The 11,531-nt window shown below is 42.3% G+C and overlaps 1 protein-coding gene across 10 annotated transcripts in view; it reads left to right on the top strand.

Annotated features, from left to right (window-relative positions):
* The first annotated feature begins 2,393 nt into the window (after positions 1–2,393).
* Positions 2,394–11,531, top strand: part of LOC137431124 (anoctamin-8) — a 58,262-nt gene continuing 49,124 nt past the window's right edge. For 7 of the 10 annotated variants that reach the window (XR_013624062.1, XR_013624061.1, XR_013624060.1 and 4 more), the window contains exons 1-4: positions 2,394–2,532; positions 2,762–2,842; positions 11,107–11,208; positions 11,349–11,481. Coding sequence is in view for 7 of the 10 variants with exons in the window: in XM_068122081.2 (XP_067978182.2) it covers positions 2,394–2,532; positions 2,762–2,842; positions 11,107–11,208; positions 11,349–11,481 (455 nt within the window). In the remaining 3 variants the exon portion in view is untranslated. Of the gene's footprint in view, positions 2,537–2,761; positions 2,843–11,106; positions 11,209–11,348; positions 11,482–11,531 lie in introns of all 10 variants that reach the window. The other 3 variants (XM_078781505.1, XM_068122083.2, XM_068122084.2) reach the window with 2 other exon arrangements.

The following is an 11,531-nucleotide window of genomic DNA, read 5'->3' as shown; positions in this document are numbered from 1 at the left end:
CTGAAACCAAACACAGTGGAGCAAGTCCTGTTTCTAAATAAAAACCTGAAATTTTGTTTTTTAAATAAAAAAACCCATTTGCCCCGTTGCACAAGGACTTTCTCCAAACACATTGCCCCTTTCTCCAAACACATTGCCCCTTTCCCCAAACACATTGCCCCTTTCCCCAAACACATTGCCCCTTTCTCCAAACACATTGCCCCTTTCCCCAAACACATTGCCCCTTTCTCCTTCCCACTTGCACAATTATTTTATTCCACTAATATTTTTTACAACTTTTTCTTCAACCAATATTATTTCATATTGACACATAATTATAAATACATTTATTGCAACACTTTAATAAGTGAACACGAATATCACAAGGACGTAGGCTTCTTATCGGCGTTTATTGTGCACATATTGAACATGAAATCAGTGAGGAATACCAGTGCCTCGTCCGCGGTCTCCATTTTAAATGACTAGGGCATTGCCCGTACTATATCTATATCTAAAATTATATCCCCCCCCCTCTATTTACATGAAATGGTTTGGTCCAAAGCGAACGGCTTCCGGAGTTTGGTAAAGAAATCGCCATCGCGTGCACAAACGCGCAGGAAAGCGAATGAATCGCAAATTCGTTTTTATTAGTTTTAAAACATAGTTTAACGCCAACATAGTTTGCAAACGTGAAATAAATGAATACGCTCTCAAATGTGCCATCCGAGGCAGAGTGTGTCCGCCACGTTCGGCACACGCGATAGTTCGCTGCTCTCTGATTGGTTGAATCGTTTTTTGGACATAGCTCGGTAAGTAATTGTCCGATTAATATGAAACCTTGAAAAGGCACATCCTCGGGTCCCCAGCAATATACCTGGCAAGTTAAAAGTATATCGGACCCGTGGTTGTCGAGAAACAGCGGTCACAGACAAACAAACGTACAAACGTACAAACGTACAGAGATTACTGGAATTATAGATAGACTAGGGCATGCCCGTACTATATATAAGCTAGGACGTGCCCGTACGTGGGTGCCCGTTCCTTGCCAAAAAAAAAAAAAAAAAAAAATTTGTGTAGGGGTGTGTGTGTGTAAACATCCTAGGGCGTGCCCGTACGTGGGTGAAAAAAAACATGCGTGCAAACAACAACAACAAAAAAAAACTTTGAAACCACGTGGCAGTAACGACCACAGAACCCCCCCCCCTCTATTTACATGAATGGTTTGGTCCATTCGCAACGACCACAGAACCCCCCCCCCCTCTATTTACATGCAATGGTTTGGTCCAAAGCGAACGGTTTGGTCCATTCGATGTGATTCGATGATTCGATGTGAATGGTTTGGTCCATTCGCAACGACCACAGAACCCCCCCCTCTATTTACATGAATGGTTTGGTCCATTCGCAAAGCCAAAGCGAACGACCACAGAACCCCCCCCTCTATTTACATGAATGGTTTGGTCCATTCGCAAAGCCAAAGCGAACGACCACAGAACCCCCCCCCCCCCTCTATTTACATGAATGGTTTGGTCCATTCGCAACGGCAAAGCGAACGGCGAACGGCTAAATCGCCATAGCTCGGTAAGTACTAAGTACTTGTCCGATTAATTTCAAACCTTGAAAAGGCACATCCTCGGGTCCCCAGCAATATACCTGGCAAGTTTCAAGTATATCGGACCGGTAGTTGTCGAGAAACAGCGGTCACAGACAAACAGACAAACGTACAAACGTACAAACGTACAGAGATTACTGGAATTATAGATAGATGATATAACTTCTGCAAACCACCAGATGTCGCTGTGCACTCAGTTTTCAAATGTTCCGAAGCTTCGGATCTTTTTCCGGCACAATAAAGAAGAAGCCCCAAATCTTCATTGAGGCATCGTTTGCCCATCACTAGTTCATGACCTAATTGTTAGGGCGGCGGGTTTGGGATCCTGAGGTCCTGAGTTCGGAATCCCGTTGAATTAACGCCAGGTGGGGTTGACTCAGCCTGTCATCCTTCCAAGGTCGGCAAAATGTGAGTACCAGATAACTGGTTATACTTATACTTATAGAGGGCATTGCATCATCAGCAGCAGCAGCAGCAGACGCGCCCACAGAAAAATGATGCAACCAGCAGCCGGGTGGCTGCACACGAAATCCACCGCATCAGGCTCAAGTACGGAGGTTTAAACGCACGCGCGCTTCGAATGATGTAGCGAGCGGGTGGCAGCTTCGAGGGCGCGTTTCCAAGTAATCCTTTTATAACGTAATTACGTAACTGCTACAGGAATTATAACCTCACAAATTATTTCTTGTCAACTTAAAAGCGTAAGGAATGTGAAACTGCTGCTCGGTAGGGAAACTCGGTGCTGGAGCCGAGCTGGCGGAGCGACCAGCGCTTCCCCGTGAAGAAGAGAGGAGGAGAGGTCAAGATGCCGCGAACGAACGGGAGAGCACCGCGGCAAGATGAAGATGCGGGAGGAGCGGATGAGCATCGCTCATCGGCATCAGCCTTGCCCTCATCATTCCCGTCTGCACATTCGCCCCCCTGTAGCGACAAGGACGTGCTGGGTGGGTAAGAAAATGACAAAAGGAAGATGTGCACTCAATCCGTCCCCGTGACCTTTCATTCTGTTTCATACTTTCATTCCCGAACGCGCGTGCCGAATCCTTCCAACCATTCCGTCCGCGGGGAATCCATCACTCTTAATTGGGGTGCGTGGGAAGTTTCATTTATGATTTTGTGATTGTCCGAGTGCGTTTCACGTCGATTACTTCGGGTTTAAACCTTCTCACGCAGTGGTGAACAACGCACAGGTTTGCGAGAGAGTTTCAACCATACACCGCTTAACGCGCTCAACGCGCTCAACAATAGCCTACAGTACGTATCGTTCATTTTATCGGTTGTGGTCAAACTGTTTAGTGTACTGTACTCTGACATTTCATCCAGTGTACATATAGTATCGAATGTCATGACCTTTAAATATGTAGTATGCTTTAAACCCCAACTGCACCCGGGAAGGGGGTCTGGGAGCCCCCCCCCCGACATTGTTTGCAATTTTTTCTCAACCGCTTGGGAATTTCGAATTCTCCTCTCATAACTTGTTTCTCCAGGGTCTTGCGCACATTTTGATACCACAAACGTCCAAATCGGACCTACCGTTCAGGTGTCACATGACAATTAGTGGGTGTCACGTGTTCTAAAAAACTGCAATTTTTGCACATGTTTATGTACAACAAACACATGTGAATCAGGGTTACATGCATTAGGACACTGATTGTGTAAATTAATTGGCCTGTAATTTATTCTGAGTGTATTAGCATGTTGTCTAAAATATACTGAATAATTATATAACAAAACTATAACGGCACTCAGTGGAGAGCATACCTCCACCTGGTTGGCCATATCACTCAATGGTGAAGAATCACTTTAAAAATTCTACTAGCTGGATCCGGATCTTCACCAAAATCGAATCGATTCTTCCTTGTCACACACACAACATGTCCAACAACTTTCGTCCAAATCCATCCATAACTTTTTAAGATATCCTGCTATGTATCGTTTTTGGCCCTATCTCCCAATGGAGAAGAATCACTTAAAATATTAAATAATTGTCATATCCGAATCCATATTCAGATCTTCACCAAAATCGAATCGAATCGTCCTTGTCAGACACCCAACCGGTCCACCAAGTTTCGTCCAAACCCGTCCACAACTTTTTGAGATATCCTGCTATGTATCGTTTTTAGCCCTATCTCCCAATGGTGAAGAATCACTTTAAAAATTCTAGTAGCCGGATCCGCATCCGGATCTTTTTCAGATCTTTTTTTTTCACAAACGGACAAACAGACAGACATAGGTGAAAACATAACCTCCATCCATCCACCTTTGGTGGTAGAGGTAAAAATACAAAAAAATATAAAATTCCATAATTATTTTCTATTCTCGTAATATATCGAGAACAAACCCATGCCAGATGAAGTTGTGTAGGGAATAGTCCTGGAAATGACTACATTCGCTTGTATTGACTTCATCTTCGGTCACGGTAAAATCTGAGTGTCACGACATAACAGTATCGCACATCATGAATGGGACCATTGTTTACTAATCTCTTTAATCCTAAAATGTTCTTTCACAGTTATTCATGCTATCTTGCACAAACCTCAAAAACATTTCTCGACTTTGCAACAGGAATAAAGCAAAAATACTTCAAAATGCATAAATTTTTCATAAATCATGATCTAAAATTACACTGATTAATTATTCTCATGTCATGAACATTGTTTTTCTAATGCTTACACCTACAAACAGTGGAGTGTGTCTGATGTTTTCAATTTTTTGCCTGTTATATGTTCAGAAATGTCAAAATCATGAATAGACGTCATTTCCATGTTTAGAACTCATGCAAATTGAAACATTCACCCAAAATAATAAGTAAACACTAAACAAGTACAGATGCATTCAAAGTACACCGACCCCATGCCAAATAAATAAATATCCTCCAGCTTGGCATTGCATAACCTTGGCATTGTACACCGACCCCATTGCATAACATTGCATAATGCCTTTGGCGCCCCGGCAATACCGCTATGCAGCTCGTAGAAACCGAGATTGAGAGGAAACTGAAACTGAGACTGAGAAATTGGGACTGAGAATTAATTTTTTTGAAATTTTTGAAAAAATTAACTTTTTGAAAATTAATTAAATAAGCCATTAATTGAAATTTTTTAAAATTGATTAACCAATAAATAACACTGATCAACAGTCAAATTGGTTCTGACTTATTTTCGACTGTTTCTAACTAATTTGGTGCCCACAAATCCGAATCTGACGTTAAAATTTCGCTATCACATAACCTTGACGTAGTACATCATAAGTGTGGAAAAAATCTTTAGAGCATTCGAATTTCTTGATTAAGTCTCAATAAGTCTGTTTATTGTCACAAAAAATAATATGAACTTAAAGTTTTTATTTACATCACATAAAAAATGTAAATCTCCAAAAATAATATGAACTTTATAAAATATCTTCAAAAAGAATATGAACTTTAAGTTTTTATTTACATCACATTAAAAGTGCTTCTGAACTTTACTTTTGCGTTTGCAGGAGCAATCACTTTCACGCTGTAAGCCATTAATTACAACAGTAGTCCAACAGTAGTCGCCCATCATGTTTGGATTGAATCGGCCTTGGTATCGAGTCTTCATGATGGCAATTTCCTGGTGAAACCTTTCTCCAGGTTCATCACTGACATCGCCAAGATTTTGTGGAAAGAAGTCCAGATGAGAATGGAAGAAATGTATCTTGAGTGACATTCGAGCACCGAGCGCCTGGTAACTCTTCAACATCTTGTCCACAAGCTCTTCATAATTTGGTGCTCGAATATTTCCAAGGTAATTGTTAGCAAGAGCCACAAAGCTATCCCAAGCAATGGTTTCCAGGTCAGATAGTCTCGTTACAAAGTCCTGATTAGTGAGTACTAGCCGAGTTTCGGCTGTGGCTGATATTCCTATGCTATACTGGTTCTCAAAAACTGGATGTGCCAGTGAAAATTGGATATCATAATCGAAATCTACAGGTTCATGTTGGTTAGAATCACCTCAAAATATACTAGAACCATAAAACTTTTAAAATTTTGTTTACCAGTGTAATTAATCGATGAATTGATTAATCAATAAATCAAAAATATCCTTTATAGCCACATCACTTGGTCACTGTCGTGCCCAAATATCAGCTTTCTAGCTCAAAATGTGTCTGAGATATTGCCCAGATGAGAAAGAAAATAAATAAATGATTAATAATGAAAATAAATAAATAATAATCTTAAAATAATTAATTTATTAATTAGCTAATAGCATACCTAAACCACCACTGTTTCATCCAAATCTGTAAGTTTTTGAAAATTAATTAATTTATCGAAAAATTAAATGATTAATTGATTAATCAATAAATCAAAAATATCCTTTACAGCCACATCACTTGATCACTGTCGTGTCCAAATATCAGCTTCCTAACTCAAAAGGTGTCTGAGATATTGCCCAGATGAGAAAGGAAATAAATAAGTGTAAAGCCTTAAAAACCACTAAAAACAAATCCTGGCGAGGGTCTGCAATCTCTGATTGCTCTTTCTTGTTACTTTTGTTATTAGAAGGGACCTTGGAAAAACGCCACGATAAACCTACTGAGTGCCGTTCTAGTTTTATATTGTACATTTTTTAATGCAATCTCATGTATCCAATGTCAAGAATTGTAGGTTTCTGTCTAAAATGCATAAAATTAGCATATTGCATAACTAATTAGGCATTAATTAGACAAATTAACATATTATGACATTTTTTTCTTTCCATCGTGCTCATTACTATGATTTATGTGTGTGCAAATTTTCAAGTTTATTGGACCATCGATGACCTGAGGGGAGCGGGGTCTGGATGCCCCCCTAACCCACGAGACGGGGAGAGCTCAAAATCACCCATTTCTGTTAGGGATAAAGGTCCCAATTATTCCTCACTTTGTTGGGTCGATCAGGGAACATTTTTGACCCAAGTCCTTCATTTTTGACCCATGTCCTTCATTATCAGGTGATCAGGCATGGCGTTTGAGTGAAGGTATCTCTCCTTTCCTTTCACAAATATCTCCAAATTTCTCCACTCCACAAATATCTCCACAAATATCTCACAAATTTCCTTTCACAGATATCTCTCCTTTCACAAAGCCCGAAACAAGTGTGTGTCCACCCTCAGGAGAGCCAGGAAACAATATCTCTCCGTCCTCAGGACCGAACTCTCTTATCTGTCTCCCTCTTCCAAATCCTGGTGGCGTCTGGTAAAATCTGTTTCTGGTGTTTGTTCCCCCTCCATCCCCTCCCTCACCTTAAATGGCCACACGGCTGACTCCGCACGTGAAAAAGCTGAATGCCTCAACTCTGTGTTTGCCTCGAAATCTTGTGTCCCAAACCCATCCCTCTCTGTACCCACCGTACCCAGTCGTACCCACTACCCAGCTGCTCCTGGACTCTGTGTCCTTTCCTCCTGACAAGGTGGAAAAGTTTCTGTCAACCCTCGACTCTGATTCTGCAACTGGACCTGACGGCATCAGCCCACGGGTCCTAAAATCATGTTCTTCCGCTCTTTCACTCCCTCTCTCTGTTCTCTTCACCCTCTCTTTTGCTCAAGGTCATCTTCCATCTGCTTGGAGATCTGCCAACATCACCGCTTTGCACAAAAAAGGTGCAAAAACAGATCCCAGCAACTACAGACCAATCAGCCTTCTCCCAATTATCAGCAAAGTCATGGAATCCATCATTGCTTCAGATATGAAATCTTTCCTCTTCTCCAATGGCTTGATCTCTGATCATCAATTTGGTTTCAGACCTGGACACTCCACTCTGGACATGCTGCTTCTGCTTTCTCAACAATGGATGGAGGTCCTCAATGCCAAACAGGAAATTAGAGCAGTCTCCCTTGACATATCACGTGCCTTCGATACGGTCTGGCACCCCGCTCTGCTCACCAAACTCTCCTCTTTTGGTATCCATGGAAATCTCCACGCATGGCTGGCGGACTTCCTCTCTAGTCGTAGTCAACGTGTGGCCCTGAATGGGTTTCTCTCATCTCCTCTTCCTGTTCAGGCTGGAGTTCCCCAAGGCAGTGTTCTGGGCCCTGTGCTTTTTCTGGTCTTCATCAATGATCTCTCTGACTCTCTTGAAAATCCTCTCTATCTCTTTGCTGACGACTCTACTCTCTGTCGCTCAATTCTTCATCTCTCAGATCGGCAGTCTGCAGCCTCCTCACTCTCTGCAGACCTTGACAAAATCACAGACTGAGCAAACAAGTGGAACATGTCTTTCAATCCTGACAAATCTCACACTCTTACGATGTCTCTCTGAAAAGACCGACTGGACAACCCTCCCATCCACTTTCTGAATAATCCTCTCCAAGAAGTTCTGTCACTCAAGCTTTTGGGTCTCACTATCTGCCATGATCTTTCCTGGAAAAACCACATTTCAAATCTGGCCTCCAAAGCCAGTCGCCGACTGGGCATCCTCCGTCGTGCGAAGTCCTTCCTTGGCACACCTGAGCTCCTCACCACATACAAGGCTTTCATCCGCAGCTCAATGGAATACTGCTCTCCCCTCTGGGCTGGTGCTCCTGCCTCACACCTAGCTCGCCTTCGTGCTGTTGAAACCAAAGCATTCAGAATCATTGGAATCTCCCGCGATGAAGCTAACTCCAAGGGCCTCTCACTCACTCACCGCAGGCAGGTTGGTGGTCTTTCCGTCTTCTACCGACTCCTCTCTGGCCTTGCCCCCCCAGCTCTCTCTGGGCTCTGTCCCGCAAATATTCCTACAGGTCGCACAAGATCTGCCTGCAACCCTCTTTTGGTTAAACTGCCAAAATCAAGACTCTCTGCTCACCTTCACTCCTTCATTCCTCTTTTCTCCCGCCTCTGGAACAAACTCCCTCACTCTCTTCAATCCCACTCCACCCTCCAAGTCTTTAAAACAGCTGTTCACCACCATCTCTTATCTTCCCCCATCCAAAACCTTGATCCTTTCTACCCCTGCTAATTTCACCCAAATTCCACTTTTTGAAATACCAACTTCTGTCCTGGAAGTCCTTGGTGTCCTTGTGCTTTATACTTCTCCCTCCCCCCACCCCCCTTCCCATGCCTCCTGCCCCCGGGCCCTCTCCCTTCCACACATCTCCCTGCTCTCGGATGTTGTGTTTGTGTGCTTCCCCTTTTCTCCCTATCTTGTCTTCCGCTCCCTCTTTTTGTGTATTTTGTTTGTCTGGTCGATTTGTTTGTGAAGTAAATGTTAGCTCTTTCACGAGCCTCGATTCAGTATACAAAAAAAAAAGAAAAAAAAAAAAGGTAGCATGAGTTTGTAATTTGTTCAGGGAGTCGTGAATAACTCGCCCACTCTTCATGAACGACACGGGTTTCTTTTTAATCTCCAATGAATTCTAGCAGACGGGACAGCCAGTTTAAACTGGGTGTCTCATCTACTAGCATTAGTTGGTCGAAATTAAAGATCCCACAGTATCCTTCTCAAAGAGCAGGCGAGCTATCGCCGGCATTATGAACAAACAAGTACCTGTCCTAACCTACAGAAGGTATTTCATCAGCAGCACAGCCGTGCCTTTAGCCAATAATGCTACTTGCTGCCATGTGCAGCATACTGAAGAAGAAGAAGCAAACATCATCTTCAGCAATGTATATGGTAGCCTGGTGTTGGCTTAACGGTTCGGGTGCGGGCTTGGGATCCTAGCTAGGATCCTGAGTTTGAATCCCAGTCGATCGTTGAATTAACACCAGGGGGTTGACTCAGCCTGTCATCCTTCCGAGGTCGGAAAATTGAGTACTAGCTCACTGGTAATTGGGGCATGGCATCAGCTGCACAAAAACGTGCTTCCAGAGAAATGATGCAACCAGAAGCCACAGGCTGCATACGAAACAACAACAACAACAACAACCAATGTATATGGATATGATATGACTAATTTAGAGAACCTAGAAGAAGAAGAAGCACACACAATTTTCACCAGTCCATGTGGACTGACATGGCAGGAAAGGTCATATTATTATCCTCTTACTGAGGTATATAGATTACAGTAAATCTAGACTCGGATCCGTTAATCTGTGGGGAGCGCGATAAGCAGATAATGCCTTCAGAATGTGGGGTTTCCTCCCTTTCAGTTTAGTGTTAAACAGTAGCAGTGACTGTTTTAAAAGGTAATCATGCGTATTTGTGGATTATAATAGTTTTTACTTCTGGTAGGTGTTCCCCACGAAATGCTATGATAAGCTATTTATACACGTTTGCATGGCGTTTGTCCAAGGCGGAAACCCCCTTGTGGAGGCGGGATATTATTCGTCTTAATATTGTTTTATAATAACATTAATATTATGATATTATGATTACTATATGTGTTAATACTTTTAGTCATAACATTGTTAAATTTAAATTGTGTTACTACTTTTATTATTGGACGCGGCCTTGGAAAACTGCCATGATAAGCTATCTATACACCTTAACACGGATTTTGCCCAAGATGGACAACCCCCTTGGAGAACGAGGGCAGGTAAAGCTGCTACAACCTCCATCGCATGACCCTTAGCCCTCCTGGAAAGTTTGGTTGAGATTGGAAAAGTAACGACCGAATTCACCTCGGTCAGATAGACAGACACCAAATTGCGTATTTTAGTGTGACAAAAGGGGGAAATATTTATGTACTAGCTAGCAGGAGTACCCGGCGTTGCCCAGAGTCGATCTGTTTTTGTTTTTTTTTCTATTTTGTTTGTGGGTGCCTAAAACACTTCCTACTAAGGACAATTTATATTTAATATTATAGTATAGCACACCTACACACACACTAATCGTGGATAATTTATTTTAACCTTTCACATAGCTGCCAAGGCTTAGGCACAATAGAACGATTTTTATCAAATCCCCCCCAAAATTTATTTTTTCAAAAATGATTTATTTTTTTGTTGTTGTTGTGTAAAACACTCCCTGGCACTCACTGATGAATTTCTGAAAGTTTGACAAAGATTCGTTCAGTCATCTGAGAAAAATGGTCACACACACACACACACACACACACACACACACACACACACACACACACACACACACACACACACACACACACACACACACACACACACACACAAACGACTTTGTTATAGTGTAGGTGCAAATACAGTGGAATTTTCAACCTACCCACCACAACTCTTGACTGCATATGCATTGGTCCGGACTTGCTTCTCCTCCCACCCACCAAACATGTATGTAATATATAGATGACTTCTCATCGCACAAAAGGGAACTTTCTACACTGAAATTCAAAGGTTCTTGTACCGTACATCTGAGGGATCCTGAGGTGCCAAAAGACAGTCTTGGGAATAACAAGAGATACAGACATTACTGTGACCTCCAAATCCATAAGTACCTAAAGGGAATCATGGATGAGATTCATTCCCAGATGGATTAAAATCAATGAGAAGTTGATGCAATGACATCCATAAACATATTGACATCACGAATTGATTAATAACCGGCCTGGTATTCAAACCTGGGTGTTGTTGGTCCAGCATTTCCGAAGACCATTTTTGCCATGCCAACTTGTCTGCCGTGTTCACAGACCGACTTTTCGGGAGGAAACTGGCTTCATCTTTGGTTCGGACTCGTTCCTGGATGATAACCGTTCCTACAGATGATTGCGACGTTCTCATCTCTCTGAAGGGTAAGGCTCGCAAGTTTTCTCAATTTTACGTCAATTCCTCTTGATTCTCGCATTATTTAATTCCTTTTCTAATTTATATTTCCAATACAGTTTGGTTATTTACATGTTCTGCACAACACACTGCGCTGTACATCTTTCAGGGTCTACTGAAGACCATGTGTTGTTGTGGCTGTTAAACAAGTTGCGTGTTGGCGTGCCAGAAATCATTGCACAGTTTCGTCAACATGGTGGCACCTATTCTTACGGCCTCTATCTCACTGCCTTGCACCACAAGTATGAAGCTCTGTGCATTTATCAGTTAGCTCTTCCTCCCTGTTAATGTG

This window comes from Myxine glutinosa, chromosome 7 (assembly GCF_964187855.1).
Source record: "Myxine glutinosa chromosome 7, kmMyxGlut1.1, whole genome shotgun sequence".
NCBI lineage: Eukaryota > Metazoa > Chordata > Myxini > Myxiniformes > Myxinidae > Myxine > Myxine glutinosa.
The sequence above is the reverse complement of the archived record's forward strand: the minus strand, read 5'-3'. Positions and strand labels throughout refer to the sequence as shown.